Raw genomic sequence first — 26,615 nt, forward strand, 5'->3', positions numbered from 1 at the left:
TCACTCTCCATTTACAGTTATTACAAAATATTGGCTATGTTCCCTGTATTGTACAATACATCCTTGTAATACTGTCTTACACCCAGTAGTTTGTACCTCCCACTTCCCTATCCCTATATTGTCCCCCACCCCAAGTGGTAACCACTAGTTTGTTCTCTGTATCTGTGAGTCTGCTTCTTTTTTGTTTTTTCACTAGTTTGTTGTATTTTTTTAGATTCCACATATAAGTGATATCATACAGTATTTGTCTTTCTCTGTCTGACTTATTTCACTTAGCATAATGCCTTCCAAGTCCATCCATGATGCTGCCAGTGGCAAAATTTTGTCCTTTTTTATGGCTGACTAGTATTCCAGTGTGTGTGTGTGTGTGTGTGTGTGTGTGTACACACACACACACACACCACATCTTCTTTATCTACTCATCTGTTGAAGGGCACTTAGGTTGTTTCTGTATCTCGGCGATTATAAATAATGCTGCTATAAACATTGGGGTGCATATATCTTTTCGAATTAGTGTTTTTGTTTTTTTCAGATATATACCCAGGAGTGGAATTGCTGGATCATATAGTAGATCTGTTTTGGGATCCAGTCAAGTGAGCTATTGAATATACAAAAGAAGAGATTTGTGAGTGTGTGAGCTTCTGAGAAGACAGGGTAGGATTGATCCAAGGCATCGTGGAGAGATTAGTGACTGGATAGAAGAAATGTTTTCTTTATTGTGAACAGGACAGAAGGCAAGAAAAGGCATAAATATAGAAGGTTTCTCTGTGTGTGCTCAAAGTGGGTGGCATTTCCCAGTAAAACGTAGTATGATTATAGATCATGTTTGCTGCTAGAGATCAGAATTTATAGTGATACCTGTATGCCTTCTCTGAAGCATCAGAGTGTTTCAGGGTAGTGCTACTCAACGTGTGGTCCACAAACTGTTAACATGAGTCTGAAATGAAGCAAAGAGTTTGCCACAGGAAAGTCTGGGGGAGCTAGGACAGCCTGGTGCCTGAGGTTCTTGGAAATATTCAGTGAAAAGAACAGAGCCCCATGCTGAGAAGAAACTGCTACAAATAAACACAAGTTGACTAGGATAGGAATTTAGGGGTTAAGAAGAGAGAAGGTTCAGATACATGTGGGAAGGGGGACCAGAGGAGGCAGATTTCAGAAAATATTAGAGAAGTGGTTACACTAAGGTACCATAGGTTTGAATACTTTGTGGTAAAAATGTAAGAGGAAACCTTAGAACTCTGAATCTAGGAAACAACCTCTACATAGGAAACTTCTCTTATAAATACAGGAAAATCCCTTGTTATGAATTATGGAATCTACTGTGGTTTTACACCATTCAAAGATATTACATAAGAAAAAAGGACAATAGCCCTCAATAATAGATCTAAAGAAATTGAGATAGCATTGTACCTAGGTCTTAAAGTAGGGATATAATGAAACCTATTTCTACAAATAAAACAGTATGTTATGTAAAAACAACATAAACCATAATTACAAAAGTTTAGAAATGAGTTGGCTGTGCTATAGGATGTCATGAAAAGAAAAACTGACAGTTAAGGAATGAAATTAGAAGTGTTTCAGAAATGAAAATAAACCAGAAAGTTCTTGAATGAATAGACACTCTAGAAACTACCATAAAAGAAGTAAAGGATGGGGGCTTCCTTGGTGGCGCAGTGGTTAAGAACTGCCAATGCAGGGGACATGGGTTCAAGTCCTGGTCTGGGAAGATCCCACATGCCGTGGAGCAACTAAGCCCGTGCGCCACAACTACTGAGCCTGCGCTCTAGAGCTCGTGTGCCACGACTACTGAGCCTGCATGCCGCAACTACTGAAGCCTGTGTGCCTAGAGCCCGTGCTCCGCAACAAGAGAAGCCACCGCAATGAGAAGCCCAGCACCGCAACGAAAAGTAGCCTCCGCTCACCTCAACCGGAGAAAGCCCACACACAGCAACGAACACCCAACACAGCCAAAAATAAAAAGTAAAAGTAAATAAATTTTTTTTAAGAAGTAAAGGATGGAGGGCTTCCCTGGTGGCGCAGTGGTTGAGAGTCCGCCTGCCGATGCAGGGGACACGGGTTCGTGCCCCGGTCTGGGAAGATCTCATATGCCACGGAGCGGCTGGGCCCGTGAGCCATGGCCGCTGAGCCTGTGCGTCCGGAGCCTCTGCTCCGCAACGGCAGAGGCCACAACAGTGAGAGGCCCGCGTACCGAAATTTAAAAAAAAAAAAAAAAAGTAAAGGATGGAAAAAGACAGATGAAAACAAATCAAACAAGTAGAGAAGGAGATCAAAGAAATTCATAGAGAAAGTGACAAGATCTTATATTCACATACCCATAAATAAATGGATGTTTATAGTATGAAGAGTACTAAAACAACAGAACAGAAAAAAATTACAATCTGAGAAAATGTTGAAAGGATGATAAACATCTGTATTAAAAGGTCTTACGATGTGCCTAGGAAAATTGAAACAGAACAGGCACCACTGAAACGTGTTCTAGGGCTTTAAAGAAAAAGAAAACACTTTGGACAGCTATACAAAACGACTACATCACTTATAATGGAAAGAATGTCAGATTATCATTAGACTCCAACATCAGCATTAGAGTCCAGAAGACCGTGGAGTAAAGATTTTAAGATTTTCACAGAAAGAAAATGTGAGTTGAGACTGTATCCAACCAACTGATTTTCAAGCATAAAGACCACGTTTAAGAACTTAGCAAGTATTTTTCTTATGTACCCTTACTAAGGATACCAGATTTTGCTATATTTTCTTTAAATTTCTCATGTTAGTATACTTAGTTGTTTTTTTCTGACCCATATGAGTAAATTGTAAATATCATGACCCTTCAGCCCTGAACATGTCAATGTGTCTCTGAAGAATAGAGATTCTCTTCTTAAAGGTGTTTTTAAGCTTTATTGAGATAAGATTAAACATACAGTAAGCCTCACGTATTTAAAATATACAAGTTGATGAGTTTTGACATATGCAAAGATAATCTTGTATGTAAGCACAGTATAGTTACCAAATTTAGGAAGTTTGACAATGATACAACACTATTATCTAATACGTAATACATATTCAGATTTTGCCAATAGTCCCAATATTGCCTTTCAACAACAAAAAAAACCCAGTTGTGGGGTTTTTTTGTTTGTTTTTGTTTTTGGATGGAGGGGATGTTGTGAGGATCCAAGATACAGATTGCCAGCACGTTCCATAGAATACATTTGTGGACGAGTTCCAAAGACTGGATCTCCAGCAAATCCCTCTGGTGCAGCACCAAAGTGCAAGCCTTCACTGTGCCTTCTCCACCAAAGTCTGATATCAGCCCTGGAGGGAAAATACTTCCTTGGGCATTCTGTCTCAGCCTTAGAGGAAGTGGCTGTTATGCCATATCGTATCATATCATGTCTGATATTATACCTGTATTCTTTAGAGTTCTCTCTACGTCTTACTGACCAGTTTTGTTAACCCAGTTCCTTCATGTGGTTAACATATTTATATTAAACTTCTTTTTTCAAACTCAATGTATGGTTTCTCTCTCCTTATTGTAACCAGACCGAAGCAGCATTTTGGGCATAAATGATGTGTCCTTTTCAGTGCTTTACATTAGGAAACCATGATCTCATTCTGTCCCATTATTATTGGTGTTGGCTTTGATCACTTGTTTAAGGGGGTGAATGCCAGATTTCTCCACCCTAAAGATGTCTTTTCTCCCCTTTGTAATTAATACGTAACATCCCGTGAGGTACTTTGGGGTCTGTGTGAATATTCTGTTCCCAAAAACTTTTTTGATGGGCATCCACTGCTGATTCATGCTTTCATCAGTCATTACTCTGATGTTGCAAAATGGTGATTTTTATATCATTCCATGCTTATCGGTTGATAATTTACTGTTTCAGTGACATTTTCCTTTTCCATTTATTTATCTATCATTATATGCTTATGAAATTTTTTATTTAATATGTAATAATCCATTTCTTTAATTTTTCATTTTGATAATCAAATTGTTCCCATTTGGGTAGTACAAATCCTTCAAGTTGACATCTTGTCCTTTGACACACCCCTGTTGATTTTTGAACACTTCTTACTTTCTGGCAAAACAAAGAGTTTCTAGATTCATCTCATGTTGTTTGTATACCAGCCTTAGTTGTTTCTTCAAGTATCCCCAATTTCTTATTTTGATAAAGTCCAATTTATCTTATTTTAATTTTTCTTTTGTGCTGTATCTAAGAAATCTTTACCTAACATAAATGTTTTCTCCCTGAAGATTCATAATTTTAAGTTTTACTTTTAGGTCAATGATCTATTTTCAGTTAATTTTTATATGTGGTATAAAGCATGGATCCAAGTTCATTTTACATGTGGATATTTTAATTTTTCCACCACTGCTGCTGAGAAAGCTATTCTTTTTGTACCGCACTGCCTTTGTCAAGTGTCAATTTAATTGTCCATGTATGTCTGGATTTCTGGCCTCTCTGTTCTGTTCCATTGATCTATTTGTCTTTATGCCAATACCATGCTGTTGAGTCTGTATATTAATGTCTTATGCCAAGAAAACAACAGGGAAGATGTTCTGCAGGGAATTCTTATGTCTAACTGTAGAACTGAATTTAATAAGCGGGAGAAAGGGTGAGAAAGTAGTATGTACTTGTTATATGCTGTGACAATATAGATATATTACAGTTATTCAAGAACTTAAGGAATATAGTTCACATAAATCTTTCCTGAGAAAGCTATTAGAGAATAAATTTCAGACAACCAAGAAATGATTTAATAGACTCATTGATTGCCTTATAGAAATTCACCAGGGCATCAAAGAATATTATTACTTTAAATAGATGCTGGGGGTTGCAGTGCAGAGATGGTATGAGAGGAAGAAAAGAGCTAATTTCTATATTGTTTATACTAGGGAATCAATAGACAGTATTTAAGAGAGAACTAAGGTTATATAAAGGTATTCACATAAAAAGGGACCATTAGGACAAAAACCAAAACCTTTCTAGATACCAAAAGAAATATGGAAGGGGGAAAAAAAGAACAAAGGAAATAAACACAGTGAGATCATTTATATATTCTCTCTGACAGAATTGAGACCATATCAGGCATATCATTAAATGAGCTTAACTGGCTTCTTAAGAGAAAAAAAGTATTTTCAGGTTAATTAACATAGCGAAAGCCGCCTCTGTGCTCTATACAAAAGATATAACCACAAAACTGAAAGACTCAGAAAAGTTAAGAATAAGAGGTTAGGCAAAGATATGCCAGACAAATCAAATAAAAGGAAAACAGAGGTCACTATTTTGATGTTGCACAAGGTAGAACTCAGGCTAGAAATCATTAAAGAGGTAACATTTTAAGGTTACAAGCTGCCAGTCTTAATGAAGATGTATTATTGGATACATGGATATTAATGACAACTTTGATTTTTTTAAAAACAGTTTCAGGAGAGTCAATAAGAATTAGTAAAAGAAGACTTAAAATCTCAGTTGAAGATAGGCCAAGTGGACAGAAATTTTATAAGGCTATTTAAGACCTAAATAACACAACCAAAGGGAGAATCTCGTGGCTGTATATTGCATATGGGAGAATACACCATCTTTGAAAAAGCGTGTGGAGCATTGATGAAAAAATGATTTTTTGTTGACATATAACGAAAACTCTCCAAAATTTCCCCCCAAATAGATATAGCATTTTTGGACTAAAAATCAGTACAAAAAATTGAAAAAAAGGCCCTTCCACCTGGAAACTAACAAACATACTGCCAAACAACTCTTGGCTTAAAGTGAAAATTCAAGTAGAATTTTTAGGTTACTTGACATGACACATCAGAATCTGTACATTATAGCAGGGGTCAGTAAACTTTTTTGTTTTTTTCTCTTTTTACAGAAGGATGGATAGTAAATACTTTAAAGTTTGCAGATCATATGATCTCTTGCAGCTTTCAAACTCTTCCATTGTAGTGTGAAAGCGGTCGTAGACAATGTATAAACAAGTTTATCTGGCTGTTCCAACAAAACTTTATAAAAACAGGTGGCAGACTGGATATGCCACATGAACATCTGTGTTATAGCCAAAGCTTTTATCATAAGAAAATTCTTAGCATCAAATGTTTACATCAATGAAAATGAAAATAAGCGAATACTCAAAAAGGTAGACAACAAAAGAAAAGAATGCAGAAGGAAAGATTTAATAATGATAAAGAGTAGGTTTTAGATAACAGAAAAGGAGTAGAAGTAATACATTAAACATGACAATATGCTTATAATAGTAGAAGTACAAATTAAAACTGTATGAAACACCATGTTTTCACTTAATAGAATGGCAAAAAAAACCCCAAAATTTGGCATTATACTTTTTGGGTGAAACTGTGGAGAAAGTAAGACACTCAGCGGTATTGCTGGTGGGAATGAAAAATGGTAAAACTCCTAAAGAATGGAATTTGTCAACATCCAGCAAAATGGGAAATGCATTTCCTCACTGACCCAGCAATATTCACTTTTAGGAATACATCACAACGGTAGAATTGCAAAAGTATAAAATTATGTATGTGCAGGGTTGTAGCAGCAGTGCTTGCAAAAATGAAAAATTGGAGTGACTAGCAGTAGGTAACTGGTGGAATACACTCTGATGTATTACTGTGCAGACGTAAAAGAGGAGGGGGGAAGATCTCCATAGGCTGCTATGGAGTGAATTCCAGGATGTATGGTTGAGTAAAAAATGGCAAGATGGGGCTTCCCTGGTGGCGCAGTGGTTGAGAGTCTGCCTGCCGATGCAGGGGATAGGGGTTCGTGCCCCGGTCCGGGAAGATCCCACATGCCGTGGAGCGGCTGGGCCCGTGAGCCATGGCTGCTGAGCCTGCACATCCGGAGCCTGTGCTCCGCAACGGGAGAGGCCACAACAGTGAGAGGCCCGCCTAACGCAAAAAACCAAAAAACAAACAAACAGAAAAAAATGGCAAGATGCAGAAGACTGTAATGCTGACTTTGAAGAACTGGAGTTAAGTTGTGTCAGTGTGCGTTTCTTACCCCTGTCCACTAAAATGGCCTAAAAGCAATATCTCAGTAACAATAAGAAATAAGAGAAAGGGAGAAAGAGAAAATATTGCACTGGCCAGAAAGTTCGTTTGGGTTTTTCCATAATGAACTTTTTGGCCAACCCAATACATGCTTATATTTTTTTTAAAAAATAATAAAAATCTGAAAAATGACTACCAGTGGAGGCAAGAGGGAATGGAGAAGGGATAGGCATGAAAGCAGACCCATTTATGTAACTTGCATTGCAGTATTGATTTTTGGAACAGTGTAAGAGTGTTATATAATAAAAACTAAAGTATTAGCCCCCTCCGCCCCAAAAAACCACCCCGAAACAAATGAACACATGAATATAATCAACTGGGTACTTTTACTAACATAATAAAGGATTTTTCTTCACCTGATTTTAAATTACAACATTAACTGTGCATCTCTAGTATGCTATTTCCCTAAGCAGAAAAATAAATTTTATATTTCATTTTGTGGCTTGTTTTTAGTTATTATCCTGGTATAGTTACTTGGAAACTTTCTATTTCATTGGCATTAAAGCAAACAGATAATTATGTTAATGTCATCAGACAAAGGAATTTGCAGGATAATGGTGAAGGAAAGTCCAGGATAGCAGCTTGCAGCAGGCTTGAGGAAGACTGGAGCTGGAGTAAGGACTTCTCAGAGAAGGACACATCTTGAGTAAACGAAAGTAAAGTTCAAAGACCACTTGATACACTTGAACATATTGAAAGGGATTTGTTGGAAAGTGTGGGGTGATTTAGTGATGAATACCTAAAAAGTAAGCGAATTGTAAAATGTAGGAACTGTTAATTACTATGAACAAAATTGAGAAAGGAAATATAAATGTAATATGTGGCTCAGTTGTGAATATTAGTAAAGGCTCATAATGGTTTGATTTAATGGAAAACTAATAGAAGTAAATGTTAGGATGATAAAGAGGGAGTTTTGGATGGGGGCTTATCATCATCTTCCATTGTACAGTTGGACAGGGGACTCCTGTTTTTTATAATAACTCTTATACAGTAATTTAAAAAGTACTTGGTGTCATGTATTAGTAGAATTAAAGAAAAAACTGGAAAGCATGATGATAAGTCAGGGCAAATTAAATTATTTTAAAAGTAGAAAAAATTCTCTTAAAATCATGCCTGTGGCAGTATTTAGTTAGTTAAAGTCAACTTGTTTAAATAATATTTAATTTGATTGTGGAAGTGTTCATTATTTATATGTTCTTTTCCTATATATTCAGTGTGTTTAAAAGTACTAAGCTAAAAGTTAAAGCTTCTTTCTTGACTTTTTAAAGCTACCCTCCCAGACAGATTCTGTCAACTTTCCTTTTTACGTCTGTCAAAAATCTTGTTCCCTTCTTTTTATCGTCTTAGTTCAGGCCTTCTCTGTTTCTTAGGGTCATTTCAGCTACTTCCTAACTGTTCTTGCTGCTTTCTCAGTTTTGTTGAATAGGTTCCACCCCTGCCCAAATTAGGACTTTTAAACTTTTTAAAGTTGTGAAGAAAACACATGTGCAGTTAACAGTTTAAGTGAACACTCATGTAACTACCACCCAGATCAAGAAATGAACATTGCCAGTACCCCAGAAGTTCCTTGTGTGTCCCTTTTTCATCACCCCTTCCCGTCCCATAGATGGAGTCGATTTGCCCGTTTATGTTAATCACTTCCTTCATTTACTTTATGGTAAATATAATTTAGCCTGTTGGGGACTTGGTGTAAAAAGAACAATATTGTTATATTTCATTTCATTTCTTGCTATTTTCATTAAGCATTGAAGGGGTCATACATGTTACTGCATATAGCTATAGCTCATTCATTTTTAATGTTGTGTAATAATACATTATACAAATATACCACAACTTTTCTATTGTTGCTGGGCATTTGAAATGTTGCCCATTTTGGACTTTTTAAAGCAATGCAGCTATTAACATTCTTGTTAATGTATCCTGCTGTTCATATATAGGAGTCCTGAGTTTTGTTTTGTTTTGTTTTACTGAAAAGCAGAATTCTGGGTCATGGGGTATGCAAATAGTCAATTTAACTTTTACCAACTTTCAAATACCCACCAGCAGCTAACCTGTGTTCCTGTTGGCTGAGATGTGGATGCTCACCAGCGTTTGGTGTTATGCTTCTTTTTATTTTTTGGCAATCTGATGGATGTTTCTTGTTAACTTCTCTGGGTCTGATACACATATTGACCATTTGGATTTCAGCTATTGTGAAGTGCTTGTTCAAGTCTCTGTCCCATCTTTATATTGAGTTGTTTATTTTAATTTTAATAGGAGTTCTTTAACATTCTAGATACCTTCTCCCATTCTGTTTGTCTTTTTTATAGGGTCTTTTAACCAAGACCTTGATTGATTGATTGATTGATTGACTGGACCCTCAGCAGTGAAAGCATGGAGTCTTAACCACTGGACCGCCAGGAAATTCCCAACCAAACTTAATGAATCCTCCTTTGTGGTTGTTGTTTTAAGAATCTTTCCATACCCCAAAGTAACGAAATTATTTTCGTGTTTTCTTTTTAAAGTTCTATAGTTTTGCCCTTCACATTTAGGCTTCTGGTTCATCTGCAGTTGATTTGTACATATGACAAGAGGGTGGAGTCTAGTTTCATTTTTTTACCAACTGCCCCAGCACCATTGCTGAAAATACCATCCTTTCCCTAATGCACTGCCATCCCTATCAGTTATTAGGTATTTATATATGCATTAGTCTGTTTCTCAGTACTTGTTTCTCAGCCAATTCTGATCTTTTTGTCTACTTGTCACTCCCCCAACCATTGCCACACTTTCTGAATCACTGTCTTTACAAAAGTTTTTTAAAAACCCTTGTGTTTTTTGTTTGTTTGTTTTTTTGGCTCCGTTGGGTCTTCGTGCTGTGTGCAGGCTTTCTCTAGTTGCGGAGAGCGGGGGCTACTCTTCATTGTGGTGTGCAGGCTTCTCATTGCAGTGACTTCTCTTGATGCGGAGCACGGGCCCTAAGCGCGCAGGCTTCAGAAGTTGTGGCTCGCGGGCTCTAGAGCGCAGGCTCAGTAGTTGTGGCTCGCGGGCTTAGTTGCTCCGTGGCATGTGGGATCTTCCTGGACCAGAGCTCGAACCCGTGTTCCCTGCATTGGCAGGCAGATTCTTAACCACTGCGCCACCAGGGAAGCCCCTTTACAATAGGTTTTGATAGCAGGTAAAACAGATCCTTGTGTAAACCTCCCCTCCCACCGTTTGTTGTTATTCTTCAGAAACATCTTTTGAATATTTTTAGCTGTTTGAATTATCATATGAATTTTACAATCCAGTTTCAAGTTCCACAAAAAACTTGATAGGATATTGATTGTGGAAAATTGTTTCAGTTTGGGGAGAATTTATATGTTTGTAATGTTGAGTTTTCTAATCCACAGCTGTGCTATATCTCTTATATATTTTTTAGTGGCTCATTAAACACTTATAATTGTTCCTGTAGGGATTTTGCACACATATTCTTAGGATTTTTCCTAGGTATTTGATAGTTTTTGATGCTGTTGTAAATGGTGTCCTATTTTAACTTCATTTTTACCTTTTTGTTCCTGGTAAATATAAATACAAATGTGTTTTAAATGTGGATTTCTTTTCAGTAACTTTGTTGAATCTTACTAAATCTAGTAATTTCTCTATAACTTTGTTTGGCTTTTCTACGTATATAGTCATATCATCTGTGAATAACAACACTTTTTATTTCATCATTTCCAATCCTTAAACCTTTTCTTTTTCTTGCTTAACTGTGCTGTCTAAAATCTCCAGTACACTGTTGGATTAAAGTGGTATCAGTGGTACCATTGTCTTATTCCTGATCTCACAGAGAAAACTTTTAAATATAAGGTTTGCTATAGAGATTTTATAGATATCTTTTATAAGATTATAGGTGTTATTTTAACTTATTAAACATACAATATATTGTTTTAATAGCCTATTCTTTGTTCCATCGGTGAGGGAAGGACTCCCATCATAAGAACGGCCCTAACCCTAGACAAATGAGATGGACAGTAGTGTATTAGTCACATATACTCACAGCCCTAGGGAGGAGGCCACTGCATGCCATGCAAGGCCACACAGGGACAGAGTGAACAACCAGGTACTGTGGGAGGCAGGCTTTGTACGCACTATTATGAAAGTAGGGTGCCCCCTGGTTCCCACAGGAGGATGTGATTGGCTTGTTTGAATAATTCTGTAAGTTGGCCAGGAACTGAAACCCACTATTTAAGGGTAAGCAGAAACTGTCTGGTCCCTTTGATAAAGGAGTAATTGTTTGTTAGGGGATCTTATCTGTGGTAGTAGAATGGGGAGGGATACTTGCAGTTAGGCTATCCCAATTCTTCCAGAATTGAGACAGCACAATATATAGGCCTTACACTACCTCATTTATTCCTAATATCCACAAAAGGTTTTTGGTTTTTTCCTTAATTGTGAATAAATTTTTTTTAATCAAACACTTCATCTAGTGAGGATAATTTTTTTCTTTAATCTATTATGTGGTGATTTCTAAGATTTAATTTTCTAATAATAGAATAATTGCATTCCCAGGCAGAAGGCTACTTAGTGATGTTATATTATCCTTTTATGCATTACAGAACTTGGTTAGCTAATATGTTATGATTTTTGCTTCTATGTTTATAAGAGAGGTGGCCCATGATTTTCCTTTTTTATATTACTTGTATGAAGTTTTCTTTAGAGTTATGTGCACTTCTCTAGGTGTCAGTTCCTCCACTGAAACAATTTTAAAAAAAGTACTGGAAAAAATTACCAGAATGAACTATTTCAGACTCTGGACCTTGATCAAACACTTGAAAGAACCAGGGGAGTGCTTGCTGAAGGGATAGGCTGCTGCTCTTTGATAAGAGGGCTCCAAAAATTGGGGGTTGTATGTTTTGGTCAGTCTCACAGATCCTTTAGGGCTAGAGGGCTGGACTCTGTCATTTGCTGAGATATAGAGATGGTAACTCTCTCCCCTTTTGGATCCAGACATTTAAGGACATCTTTGTCAGGTTACTGGCTGGCTACCAGATAGTATGGAACAGAAACTTCAATGACCACACTCACTAGGAATTCATACACACTTTGCAAAATAGTTTGGAAAAGTCACAAATGGACTGCTCTGGCAATCAATGAGCAAAACTCAGCAATCCCTTAGAAGTGGGAAAATTAGAGTTCTAGAGTTACCATAATAAACAAGATCTTTTTGAGTTTATCTTGCTTGGAGTTTGTTGAGTCTCTTAGACATGTGTATTCATGTCTTTCATCAAATTTAGGAAGTTTTTAGTCATTATTTCTTCAAATATTTTTTTCCTTGCCCTTTTCTCTCTCTCTTCTTCTGGGACTGCCATGATTTGTATGTTGGTATGTTTGACGGTATCTCACAGGTCCCTCAAGTTCTGTTCATTTTTCTTCGAAACTACTTTTGCAAAGCCTTCCTTCTTATGTGTGTTACTGACCTGTTATCTCAGCCTACGACCTCTTAGAGGTTTCTTTAAATGTGTAGATTTATTTATCTTTGGCTGCGTTGGGTCTTCATTGCTGCATGCTGGCTTTCTCTAGTTGTGGCAAGTGAGGGCTACTCTTTGTTGCGGTGCGCTGGCTTCTCATTGCGGTGGCTTCTCTTGTCGCAGAACACAGGCTCTAGGTGTGCGGGCTTCAGTAGTTGTGGCACGTGGGCTCAGTAGTTGTGGCTCACGGGCTCTAGAGTGCAGGCTCAGTAGTTGTGGTGCATGGGCTTAGTTGTTCCACGGCATGTGGGATCTTCCTGGACCAGGGCTCAAACCCGTGTCCCCTGCATTGGCAGGCAGATTCTTAACCACTGTGCCACCAGGGAAGCCCCAAATATGTAGATTTAAAAGTGTGTATACCTCTTTAAATGTTCTGATATGTGCTGCCAGGGAAACAGCTGCAGCCCAGGGGAGCTGAATAAAGCCAAGCATCTCAGCTGACCCTCAGGGAACCCCTATGCTAACTAAATCACATAATCCCCTAATTTTTGAGTTCAAGGTCCTGTGCACCTGGCACTAGCCAGCCACTTCAGGGATGTGGGCTGCTGTCCCCACTTTGCAGCAGAATTAAGGAATTGGGCATGGTAGCTGGTTCAAGCAAGCAGCCCTCTTACCAAAGTACAGCAGCCCCTTCCTTCATTAAGCTCTTCCCTGATTGCTGTAAATGTCTGAACCAGTTTCAAAGTTCTGGAATAGTTGATTCTGATAGTTTTTTCCAGCTTAATGGCTGTTTTGGTAGAGAAACCAACCCCCAAGCTGCCGTTTTTTTAACAACATCCTTTGCTGCCATTTTTGCTACTTTAAAGTAAATCACAGATTTGGCATTTCATCCTTAAATAGTTTAACTTGCATCTCCAAAAAATAAGGAAAGTAACCTTGATACTCTCAATATCATTATTAGCATGGATGGACAACTAAAATAGCTATTATTTCCTAGTGTTCTAGTACAAGTCCATCTTCACATTTACCCCCCAAAAATGTCCTTTAAGCTGTTTTGTTCAAACCAGAATCCAGTCAAGGATTAGCTATACAGCATGATATTTGGATATCATGTTTCTTGTCTTTCTTAATCTAGAATAGTTCCCTCTTCTATCTTCATTTCTATAATTTGTACTTGGTGGAGAGAACCAATCAGTTAGATTATAAAATATTTTGCATTCTGGATTTGTGTGGTGTTCCCTCATAGGCTTTTTAAGTCATTCCTCTCCACTAGTAGTGTAGTTGATTAAATTCATGTTAAACCTTGTTAGGTAAGAATACTCCATAGAAGATGCTATATACTTTGTATATAGTAGTTTGCTAGTTTTTGTGTTTGAAAAGAAGTATTTTTGCAAAAAGAACTTTCATGGACAGAAAAATGAAGTTTCTTAGAAGGATAAACCACAAACATGGTTTAATAAAAATGCTTACCTATAGGAAGCGGGGTAGATGGAATGAAATGGATAAGAGGGATAGGGATGGGAGTGAAATCTGGTATACTTTCTAATATAGTTTTTGACGTTTGAACCATGTAAATATTTTACATATTCAAAAATAATTATATTCCAAAATAAAAAAGTAAACTTTTAAAACTGAAAATATTATCACTAAAGCAGCTTGGAATAGAAGTTGTGAGAGTGGATACCCTTGCCTTCTTCCAAATCACACCAGAAAGCATTTCATCATTAAATATGTTAGGTGTAGGATTTTCATACATGGTCTTTATCAGGTTGAGGAAGTTTCATTCTATTTCTAGGTTGCTGAGAGGTTTTTTTTTAAATCTTCCATGAGTGTTGAAATTTTCAAAGATAATCATATGGCTTTTCTCCTTTATTTTGTTAATATAGTGAATTACTTCAATTGATTTGAATGCTCAACCAACCCTTCACTTCTGTAATAAACCCTACTTAACTGATGTATTATCAATTTTATGTATTCTGAATTTGATTTTCTGATATTTCGTTAATGAGATATTGGTCTGTACTTTTCTTTCCTTGATTTTAATATCAGGGTAATATTGGCCTTATAAAACAAGATGGGAAGTGTCCCTCCTCTATTTTCTAAAAGAATTGTTTAGAGTTAGTATTATCTTTAAATGTTTGATGGGATCCAGTGGTCCCTTTTAGGTCTAGACTTTTCTTTATGGGACAGGTTTTAAGTACGAATTCAATTGCTTTAATTGATATATTCAAGTTTTCTGTTTCTTCTTGAGAAGATTCTGATAATTGTTTCTTTTAAAGTATCAACACATTTAGTCACGTTGACAATATTCCCATACTTTTTTAAGCTCCATGGAATCTGTAGAAATGGCCTCTTTTACTTTTGATTTTGGTCGTTTTTTTTCTTTTTCCTTTATCAGTCTAGCTAGAGGTTTAATAATTTTTCCCCCACCCCCAAGAACTGGCTTTGGTTTCATTGATTTTTTTTTCTTTATTGCCATTTTCTTTCTTCTTCATTGTATTCTGCTCCTTATAATTTCCTTCCTTCTACTTTTTTTTGGTGGATTGATTTGCTCTTCTGGCTTCTGGAGGAGAATGCTTAGACCATTGGTTTTTAGACCTTTCTTCATTAACACACGGGTTGGTTGGAAGTAAGTTGTTCAGTTTCCAAATATTCGGGGGTTTTCCAGTTCTCTCTGTTACTGATTTCTAAGTTGATCTCATTGTACTCATGGAACATATTTTGTGTGTTTTTAGTTCTTTTAACCCATACTTGGATTATTGCCCAGCGTATGTTATATCTTGGTGAATATTCCATTCACACTTTAAGAATATGTATTCTGCTAACATTAGGTGTTCTTTAAACATCAATTGGATCAAGTTATTTGATTCTTTTGTTCAAGTCTTTTATGTCTTTACTGATTTTCTGTCTATTGCTCTATTGATTACTGAGAGGAGACTTGAAATCTCCAACTATCATGTGGATCTGTTTCTCTTTAGAGCTGTATCCGTTTTTACATGATGTGTTCTGACATGTTAATTAGGTACTTGAGCATTTAGGATTATATGTCTTGGTGAGGAATCAAGCTGTTTATCATTATACACTGTCCTCACTTTATATCTGGTAATAGTTCTAGTTCCGTAGTCTGCTCTGTCTGATACTATTATAAAGTCCTCAGGGTTTCATATGCTTATTATTTGAATGTGTATCTATTTCCATCCTTTCATTTTTTTAAACCTGTGTGTGTATTTAAATTGGGTTTCTTGTAGATAGCATCTAATTGGGTCTTTTGTTATATTCACACCCATATGCTTAAGTAGCAAGCCATCAATGGTATTGACAGGACCATGGACAGAGCACTATTTTGCATTATATAGATCCTCTCCTTTTTCTCCCACGGATGTTGAAATATAGTTGCCTGACTGGTGGTGCTCCATCTCATGGTCCTATCCTTCAACTCACTTATGTCTGTGATCCACAGTGTGTAATAAGAGGCTTTGAAGCCACATACGTCTCTTTTATGGAGATGGGCAAAGAGTTGCCAGCCATTCCTAGTACTTAATTTCAAAGCATAAACCCTGCATTGTGCTTAGGTTTAGACACTAAAACTTCACAAAGGAGATAGCAAATCATATTTACATCTCAGAGCCCCAAAACTGTAAATATTTAATTTGTAGAATAAAAAGAATAAAACCAGATCCTAGTAAGTTTAAGTCCAGCTACTTTTATAAATGTGTAATTTATGATCTATCATTAATCTCTTATATCAGTCATGTTTTTATGACCTTATAATTAAACATCTTTCATGATTTCTTTTGGCAAGCACAGAAACTTACATATAACTTCAACAGTCCTTTTCCTTTAAAATACAGATAAATATAATACTGAATTGTTAGCTCTTTCAACTTGATTAATAAATAGTTGATTTCCTTGTTTAGCTTGTTACCAGCACATATTCTGGCAACAGCAAAGAGAAGCAATTTCTAGCATTTGTACTAGTCTGTTTGCTTTACTATTTCTCTTGAATTAAAGTTGACTCCCTGCTTGCCTTTCCTATTTCAAATTTTCCCTTTTCAAAAATGGGAACTTTATTATGTTTCTGCGGTATCCCCACCCTTTCCAGGATAGTGTGTCAAAGAATCACTTTCTTCATATAGGCATTCAGGTATTTACTGTATAATATGCAGTGCCTTATTTTTTCTTCTACTGACAAGGTACATCTTGAGCTTGGGAATGAAGTATGGGTAAAGATGCAAATTTGAGATTTACCAACGTTTGGCCTCACTGTTCCTTGTTAGGCTGAGGTACCTCTATGACTCAGAGTTCATTTGTGTAAGTCTTAGTAGATGATTTGAGGGAATGAGGTAGGTGAGGTTGTGCTGGTCCTTTCAGAAGGAGTCAACTGTTACCTGATTTTAATTGGGGGCATAGAGTATGATGTACAGGTTTACCAGGTACCAGCCCAACATCGTTAGGCCCTTATTATACATTTATTAATATAATCCTTATAACAGTTCTGCCTCAAATTCGTTCTGTTGAGCATGGAATACTTAGCACTATAACTGGAGCACAATAAGTTCTCAATATGGTAACCATTATCATGATTATCATGTACTGTTACTTTACAGAAGAGGAAATAGAGGCTCAGAAAGATTGTTTAGGGGATATAGAACAGTCAATAAAGAGGAATAATATAGGTCTATATAGCTTTAAAGTCCATGCTATATCCTTTTTATTTAAATAGTTTCCACGTAGAATGTACATAAGATGTGTATGCAGAATTCAAATTCCAGAGTTGCCAGTTAGTTGAATGACCACAGGCAAGTCATGGTGCTCAGTTTCCTGATCTGTAAAATGGGGATAATACTTAATGCACTAGAGCTGAGTAGCTGCTTACTAGTCCTCAGGCTCTCTTTTAACCCTAGACTGGGCATGAGGTTTCATTGGCTTGCAACCTGTTTATCTCCATGTGCTCTTAGGCCTTCGAAATGGTTTGGTTCAGGAAAGATAGATGGGCTTGAAATTAGTATTGGAGGGGAGCTGCTTATTCTTTCCTCCATCCTAGGCATAGCCTAGCCACTATCCAGAATTTTGTGTTAATCATTCCCTTGTTTTTCTTTATAGTTTATCAGCTATATATGCTTTCTTATATATTATTTTTGAACTTTGATAGAGTATAATACATATTCTTCTGGGACTTTCTTCACTTAACATATTTTTGAGGATTCAGCCATCTGTAATTTACATGCATTGATTTTCTTGCTGTATAGTGTTCTATTATTTGAATATACCACAGTATTTTTGTTCTGTTGATGGACATTTGGATTGTTTCTAGTTGTGGACTTTTCTGAAAAATGGTGCTATGAACATTGTTGAGCATGCTTCCTGATGCTGAAGAGTTTCTCCATGGTGAAACTGTGGATCACAAGGTGTGTGCATCACTAAGGGAGTTCATTCACTCATTCACCAAATATTTATTGAGCACTGCTATGTGCCAGGCACATGATTAGGTGCTTTGGAATATCTGTGAACTAACCAGACAATTTACATTTTACTTGGGATAGTCAGACAATAAACAATAAATATAAATAAATGAAACTGAAGGATAACTGCCAGAGAGAAAAGAATTAGAGCAGGATTAGGGGAATCTGTGGTGCAGGAAGGTGGATGGGGGTGCAGGCATCATCAAAGGTAACATTTGAAAACAGACTTAAAGGAGGCTATGCACCATTTAAAATTTTTTCAACCCACTAAATAACAGAAAAAAACACCCATGGCCATTAAGTACACAGTGATGAATGATTGAAGAAAATATCTACACACTTCCCACAGAATTATTTTTCTTTAGTTAATCAGATTTTAATCACTCTAATTTCTAGAAGGATGTATTCCAGATGCTGATCTCCACCAGTCTGTATAGAGGAACTTTAAATGTGCTCAGACTGGAACAGAAATTACATTTTCCCACTGACTTTTTCTGGGTAACAAAGTATTGTTGAGCTAGCATTTATTTGGGTTTAAATTCATTTAGGTCAAACTCACCACCATACATAAATGGGATTCTTTCTTTTTTTTTTTAATGTCTTTATTAGAGTATAATTGCTTTACAATGTTGTGTTAGTTTCTGCTGTACAACAAAGTGAATCAGCTATACATATACATATATCCCCATATCCCCTCCCTCTTGAGTCTCCCTCCCACTCTCCCTATCCCACCCCTCTAGGCTTCACAAAGCATCCAGCTGATCTCCCTGTGCTATGCAGCAGCTTCCCACTAGCCATCCATTTTACAACAAATGGGATCCTTAATTCGTGGACTAATATCCTATCTGTCAAAATGATGCAATCTGTGAACCCATGGCTTTCTAAGACATTTTTGTAAAGTGTGGTAGTACACTGCACTCTGGGGTCAGTCAGCCATGGGTTCAAATCACAGCTCCACTACTGTGTGACCTTGGTCAAGTTAATCAGATTCTCTGATCTCCATTTCCTCATTTGTATGAGGATAAAGCAGTACATATAAGGAGAGCACTAAATAAATGTTCTTTTTAGGTTTTTTTTAACTTTTTATTTTGAAATAATAATAGATTCATGGGAAGTTACAGAGAGATCCTTTGTACCCAGTTTTTTCCATTGATTACTTCTTATATAATTACAGTGCAATATCAAAACCAGGAAATTAACATTGTTACAGTAGTGAGTATAGTGTTTTTGTGTGTGTGCGGTTTTGTTTTGTTTTGTTTTGTTTTTTTGTGGGCCTCTCTCTGTTGTGGCCTCTCCCGTTGCGGAGCACAGGCTCCGGATGCGCAGACTCAGCGGCCATGGCTCACAGGCCCAGCCGCTCCACGGCATGTGGGATCTTCCCGGACCAGGGCACGAACCTGTGTCCCCTGCATCGGCAGGCGGACTCTCAACCACTGCGCCACCAGGGAAGCCCAGTGAGTATAGTTGTAATGCAACTTTATCACATGTGTAGATTCATATAACGTCACAATCAAGACGCAGAACTATTCCATCACCAAAGCTCTCCCTCTTGTTACCCCTTTATAGTCAAACCTACCCTCTCTCCCCACACCCCATTGTCCCTAATTTCAGGGAAAGTAGTAGTCTGTTTCCCATCTCTATAATCTTGTCATTTTGAGAATGTTATGTAAGTGGATCATTCATAAGACCTTTGGAAATTGGCTTTTTAAAAAACACTAATGCCCTTAAGATCCATCCAGTTTGTTGCATATATCAATAATTAGTTCCCTTTGATTGGTGACTGTTATCCCGTGGTATGGATGTACCACAGTTTATTTAACCATTAACTTATTTACAGAGATTTAGGTTGTTTCAAGCTTTGGGCTAATATGAATAACACTGAATTACGATATTTGTGTTCAGATTTTTGTGTGAACCTAAATTTATTTCTGCCCAGGAATGAGATTGCTGATTCATATGATAAATGTTATGTTTAGCTTTTTGAAGAAACTGCCAAACTGTTTTCCACAGTGGCTCTATTATTTTACATTCCCAGTGGGAACATAGATCTAATACCTCCACATTTTTTGTCAGCATTTGGCATTGTCACTACTTTTTATTTTAGCTGTTTTAATAGCTTTGTGCTGGTATCCCATCATGATCTTAATTTGCATTTATTTACCTGATGGCTAGTGATGTGGAACATCTTATCGTGCTTATTTGCCATGTGCATATCCTTATTGATGAAATGTCTCTTCATGTCTTTTGCCCATTTTCTAATTGGGTTTTTGTTATTTTTGAGTTTTGAGAGTTCTTTATGTATTGTAGATATGAATCCTTCGTCAGATCTGTGGTTTGCAAATATTTTCTCCCAGTGTATAGCTTGTTTTTTCATCTTCTTTATAGGTCTTTTGCAGAGCAAAAGTCTTAAATTTTGATGAAATCAAATTCATCCGTATTTTTCTTTTATGGATTGTCTTTGATATGTCTAAGACCTTCAGCAAGTCCTACGTCCTTAAGATTTTCTCCTGTTTTCTTCCAAAGATTTTATAGTTTTATGTTTTATATTTAAATCTGATCCACTTTTGAGTTAATTTTTATATAAAATGTGAAGGTTAGTTTGAAGTCCAGTTTTTGCCTATGAATATCCTGTTGTTTCAACAATTTGTTGAAAAGTCTTTCCTTCTTCCAATGAATCGTTCTCATACTTTCTGTCCAAAATCAGTTGCGCTTACTTGTGTGGGTGTATTTCTGGGTGCTGTATTCTGTTCCATTCATCTGTGCATGTATACTGCCAATACTACCCTGTCTAACTCACTATATGTAAGTCTTAAGATTGGATAGTGAGTCTTCTCACGATATTTTTCTTTTTCTGGACTTGCTTTAGCTATGCTAGTTCCTTTCCTTTTCCACATAAATCTTGGAATAATCTTGTCTATATTTGCAAAGAGATCTAGCTAGGATTTTGATAGGAATACACTAGCCTATAGATCAATTTGGGGAGAATTGACATCTTTACTGTGATGAGTCTTCCAATCCATGAACACAGTATATCTCTCATCAGCATTTTGGACTTAATCAGTATAAAGATGCTTTTGCACCTCTGTCAGAAATCAGTTGGCCCTACTTGTATAGGTCTGTTTCAGGTCTCTATTCTATTTCATTCATCTGTGTGTCTATTCTTTGGTCAATAACAGGCATTCCTGATTACTGTTGCTATATAAGCCTTGAAATTGGATAGAGTGATTCCTCCACTGTATTCTTCTTTCCATTATCGATTCAGCTATTATAATGCATTTGCTATTTATTTATTTATGGCTGCGTTGGGTCTTCGTTGCTGCGCGTGGGCTTTCTCTAGTTACAGCGAGCAAGTGCTACTCTTCGTTGTGGTGTGCGGGCTTCTCATTACAGTGGCTTCTCTTGTTGTGGAGCACGTGCTCTAGGCATGCAGGCTCAGTAGTTGCGGCATGAGGGCCTAGAGTGCGCAGGCTTCAGTAGTTGTGACCTGTGGGCTTAGTAGTTGTGGCACATAGGCTTAGTTGTTCTGCGGCATGTGGGATCTTCCCGGACCAAGAATCGAACCCATGTACCCTGCATTGGCAGGCAGATTCTTAACCACTGTGCCACAGGGAAGTCCTTCATTTGCCTTTTAATATAAATATTAAAACAATATTGTCTATATCTACAAAAAAATATTGTTGGGTTTGTATTAGGAATTCTGTTAAACTGGTAGATCCCATTAAGAATTGACCTCTTTACTACATTAGTTATCTCTATCCATGAACGTTGTCTCTCCATATATTTAGATCTTTTTTGATTTCTTAATTTTGTAGTTTTCAGCATACAAGTAATATACATGTTTGTTAGTATTTCATTTTGTTTAGAGCCGATTTCCATGTAGTTAAAAGGCTGTTCAAATTATTTCATATTTGTTTGTGCCTTTTGAGGAATTGGTCCATTTTAGTTATATTGTCATTTTGTGTGAGTAGTGTTAATATTTCTCTGTCATTCTTTTGCTGTCTGTATGGTCTATAGTGATATCCCCATTTTTATTCTTTATGTTTGGTAAGTTGTGTCTTCTCCTTTGTCTTTGTCAGTCTTGCTGGAGGTTTGTTAATTTTATTGACCTTTTTGAATAACGAGCTTTTTGTTGAATTGACTTTTCAGTTTTCAATTTCATTCACTTCTGCTCTTATATTTATTATTTCCTGCCTCCTGTGAGGTAAAGGTTGAAGTCTAAGTTCCCCTTGCTGCATCCTTTGATATCCTGAGAGGGAGGCCCTCCTCCTTACTGGTCAATGGTGTGGAAGTTGATGCTCCCACCAGGCCTCTGTTGATACCTCCCTGGCTAGTAGGGGTATGGGTGCCTACTTACTGCTTCCCACGTGTTCTTCATTGACACATCTAAGGAGTGGGGATATAGGGGCGAGGGAGGTTACTGGTAAATAGCGATAAAAGTCCAGACTTTCCACTACCCTTCAGCATGGAGGTGGAGGGGTACCTCATTACTGCCCTGGAGTTACAAGCTCAGGCTCCTCACGTAGTCTCCACTGACACTGCTGGGGGCCTCATTACCACCTAGTGAGGACCAAAGCCCTAACTCCCCACCAGGCTTCTCTGACACAGCCAGCAGGAGATGGTTGGGGCGCTTGGTTTCTGCTTGGCCAGGGTAGAAGTCTAGGCTTCCCCTTGGGTCTTTGTTGGTGGGAGAGGAAGCACATTTTTTTCTGTGGTGTTTTGCTGGAGTAGTTTTCTTTCTTTCTTGCCAGGCTGCCCTTTTCCTGTCCTCTGGATAGAGGGAACAGGCTTTTGTGGACTGTTTTTTGTTTACACCTGTTGATATTTCTGAGATGGTAGCTTCATGAGCACCTACTTTGGCATATATGAGGCTAAAAGAAAACCCAGTGAACTCACCGTTGTCATTCCTTGGGTCCTGAGGTCTCTAGACAGTCTGCCTCCTGTCTGCCTTTCTCAGTTTTGTGTAGACTGTCTAGAATCTTTAGCTGTACTTACCTGGAATAAGGAAAAACATGTTTACTCAATCTTTCTATTTTGTGAAATGCATTGTCACATTTTTACAGATTTTAATTACTAATTTCTTGTCAGTGCTATGTGTCAGGTATATCTTCTCCCAATCAGGGGCTTATCTTCTCACTTTCTTCATGGTAATCTTTTGTCTAACTGTAGTTCTTAACTTTACTGAACTTACTCATCTTACTCTTATGCTCTTGCTCTTTGTTTCTTTTTTTTTTTTTTTTTTTTGCGGTACGCGGGCCTCTCACTGTTGTGGCCTCTCCCGTTGCGGGGCACAGGCTCCGGACGTGCAGGCTCAGCGGCCATAGCTCACGGGCCCAGCCGCTCTGCGGCATGTGGGATCTTCCCAGACCCGGACACGAACCCGTGTCCCCTGCATCAGCAGGCGGACTCTCAACCACTGCGCCACCAGGGAAGCCCATTGCTCTTTGTTTCTTGATTGAGAAATTTATTCCAACTCTAAGGTTACACAGATACTCTCCTGTATTTCCTCTTGAAAGTTTTAAAGTTCTTAATCTATCCTATCCAAAAGAATTTTTTTTGAATTTTATTTTATTTTATTTTTTTATACTACAGTTTCTTACTAGTTATCTATTTTATACATATTAGTGTATGTATGTCCATCCCAATCTCCCGGTTCATCCCACCACCCCACCCACCCGGCTTTCCCCACTTGGAGAATTATTTTTTGAATTAAGGAGAGATCTGATTTCATCCTTCTCCCACTGTAGCAAACTATAGCACCCCTTTTCCACCAATTTCTAGTGCCACATCTGTCTTGTGTTTCTGGTACGTATATTCTGTTCCATTTTTGTTTATCCTTTCATAAATATCACACCATCTTAATTACCATAGCTTTATATGTTTACTGTCTTATTTGCTAGACATGTTCCCCCAGCTTGTCAAAACTCTATTGCAATCCCTGTTGGTATTATTATTAAAAACTGCATTGAATGTATAGGCATGTCTGGGGAGAACTGGCATCTTTACCATCAAGAACATGGTGTTTTCATTACTTAGACTTTTTTTTTAATGATTCTAAATATAGCTTAACATTTTTCTACACAATGGCCTTATACATTTAAAAAAATTTACTACTAAGTACTTTTTTTGTTGCTATTGTAAAATAGTTTTTTTAATTAAAATGTTTGTTTATTGCTTGTATATACAAATGAAATTGACCTTTGGATTACTTTGTGTTCATTCTTATGCATTTCATTTTGAAAAAAATGTATCTGGGAACCTTACTGCAGTCTCCTTGGTACAAATTACTGCATCAAGTTTATATTAAATTTTTTAATTTAATTAAAAATTTAGATTTTAATTCATTCACAATTATTAATTATTGTTTTACCAATCACTATGAAAGATTCACGCCCCCCCACCCAAAAGGAACACTATTTGCACCTGTTAAAGGAAGCAGATTGGTGTTTCTGAATCGAGATTCAGAACAAAAACAAACATAAACAAAATGGGTATGTCTGTGTTCCACTTTCAGAAATCCTGATTCCATAGGTCCAGAGAGAACCAGAACTCTCATTCTTTTAAAGTCTCCATATGATTCTGCACATCTCTATTTGAAAAACACTGTGAGAGAAGTTGCTAAACAATAAAAAGAATAGTCAAAAGGATATTTATTTGGAAGGTTATCTCATTTAAAATTATGAGCATTTATTCATCATTTAATATACTAGTGTGGGACATATACACATACACACCACATGTATACACACATGTGTGGGTGCACACACGCATCTAAAACCCCTATATATATACATAAAATGAATTGCTTTGTGTTAAGTAATAGGTATGAATTTGAAGAGAGTGGACATTCACAGAATCCATTCACAGTTTGGATGAGATGTGTTGGGTTAGGACTCAGTATGTTTGTATTAAAACTTAGAATGTGAGCTCATGGATATAAAGAACAGAATTGGTGGTTGCCTGAAGTGGGGGTGGGGGTGGGGCAAAATGGGTGAAAAGGGGCAAAAGGTAGAAATTTCCAGTTATAAAATGAGTAAGTCATGGGGATGTAATGTACAGCATGGTGACTATAGTTAGGAATACTGTATTGTATATTTGAAAGTAGCTAGAGGAGTGGATCTTAAAAGTTCTCACCACCAGAAAAAAAAAGTTGTAATTGTTCATGGTGACAGATGTTAACTGAATTTTTGTGGTGCTCATTTTGTGATATATACAAATATCAAATCATTACGTTGTACACCTTAAACTAATTTTAATGTTATGTCAGTTATACTTGAATTTAACCAACAACAACTTAGAACACCATTTTGTCTTTCCCAGTGGGAGTCATTCGATGTCCAGTTTGCAGCCAAGAATGTGCCGAGAGACACATCATAGATAATTTTTTTGTGAAGGACACTACTGAGGTTCCCAGCAGTACAGTAGAAAAGTCTAATCAGGTAAGTGTATTAAGTCTTGAATCTTTTGCCTCCTCTTAATGAGGCAGCCTGAAATGCTGGAGAACTTACCATGCATTTGGTAGGTTTGTCTCAAACATATCTTTTAATTAATTTCAGATGCCCCCTTCACCTTGCTTGGCATTCTTTTTCCTTCCTTTTAACATATTTGCTGGATAAACTGGGTTGTTAGTCCAGTAGAGTTAGCCTTATTCTGAATTTTGCTGACCTCTCCTTAAGTCATTTAACATGCTTCCCTGTCTCCTGTATTTTGTGTAAACTGGTGATAAAAATGTAGAGGCTGTTTCATAAGAATACTTTCATCCATATGTCTGTGTGTATTTCAAGCAGGAAGCTTATGATGTCTGGTTGTCTTTTTCCTGAGGTTAATGGCATTAATGAGCACTGCCAAAATTCCATATTTCATTAGGACTTTGAAAAATGGTGACATTTTCATTCTGTCATTCCTCTTTATTTCTCAACTGGAAGAGAAAAAAAAAAGCTTCCTTCTTCTATTCTTAGGTTATACAGGAAAGGTGGTTAAATGCTTGATTCTTTCCCTTTAGTTGCTAATTATTAGAGTAGTGACTTAGTTTCTTAGCATTCTTCAGAGGTGACTAATGAGTGGTGTGTATGTGTGTTTATTGTTATGAACTCATGGATTTTTAACATAAAATGTGTTGTAGTTATCCTTATTGGTGCTCAATTTGTGCCATCTTGGCAGTGAGGATTCCTGAGCCCTTCTGATACAGTCGCAGTGTCACTGTTATCTCCCTTGCTTTCTATTTTGACAAGATATTGTTCATTTTCTGTTCTACACCTGGAACCAGCAGGTGGTTGGTTCTCCTAGGAGCCTTGGTTCCTTTTAGTCTGAAATGGTATTTAGAGAGCACAATATGGATACTAGGGGATGCTCATCACCATTGAGTTGGTCATTTTTCTAGGACTTTCAGGAGAATGATTTAATAGATACTTTCTATTTTAAAAAGAGAGGAAGGGAAAATATAACAAGTATATATTGACATTTTGAAGTTGAATCTAGCATTGTAGATGTTCACAGAAAACTCAAGCAAATAGGAAGCCAACTAAGATGATCAAGTCCCTTTTTCCTCTGGCATTGTAGTCTTCCTCCAGCACCACCTATTGCTAGAATCTAATGTGGAGCCAGCTCATTAAGCATAATTGAGCCTTGCAGAGTAAGAGTATAGAAGAATAG

General features: G+C 37.1%; 1 protein-coding gene across 3 annotated transcripts in view; it reads left to right on the forward strand.

The window, feature by feature from the left end:
* The window catches only part of TRIM24 (tripartite motif containing 24), a 90,714-nt gene that overhangs the window by 13,665 nt on the left and 50,434 nt on the right, over window positions 1-26,615 (forward strand). For all 3 annotated transcript variants that reach the window (XM_029233267.1, XM_029233266.1, XM_029233268.1), the window contains exon 2: window positions 25,284-25,402. In XM_029233267.1, the coding sequence (XP_029089100.1) occupies window positions 25,284-25,402 (119 nt within the window). The remainder of the gene's footprint in view (window positions 1-25,283; window positions 25,403-26,615) is intronic.

The sequence above is a fragment of the Monodon monoceros genome, unplaced genomic scaffold, assembly GCF_005190385.1.
Source record: "Monodon monoceros isolate NGI ecotype Baffin Bay Population unplaced genomic scaffold, NGI_Narwhal_1 Super_Scaffold_2, whole genome shotgun sequence".
Taxonomy (NCBI): Eukaryota; Metazoa; Chordata; class Mammalia; order Artiodactyla; family Monodontidae; genus Monodon; species Monodon monoceros.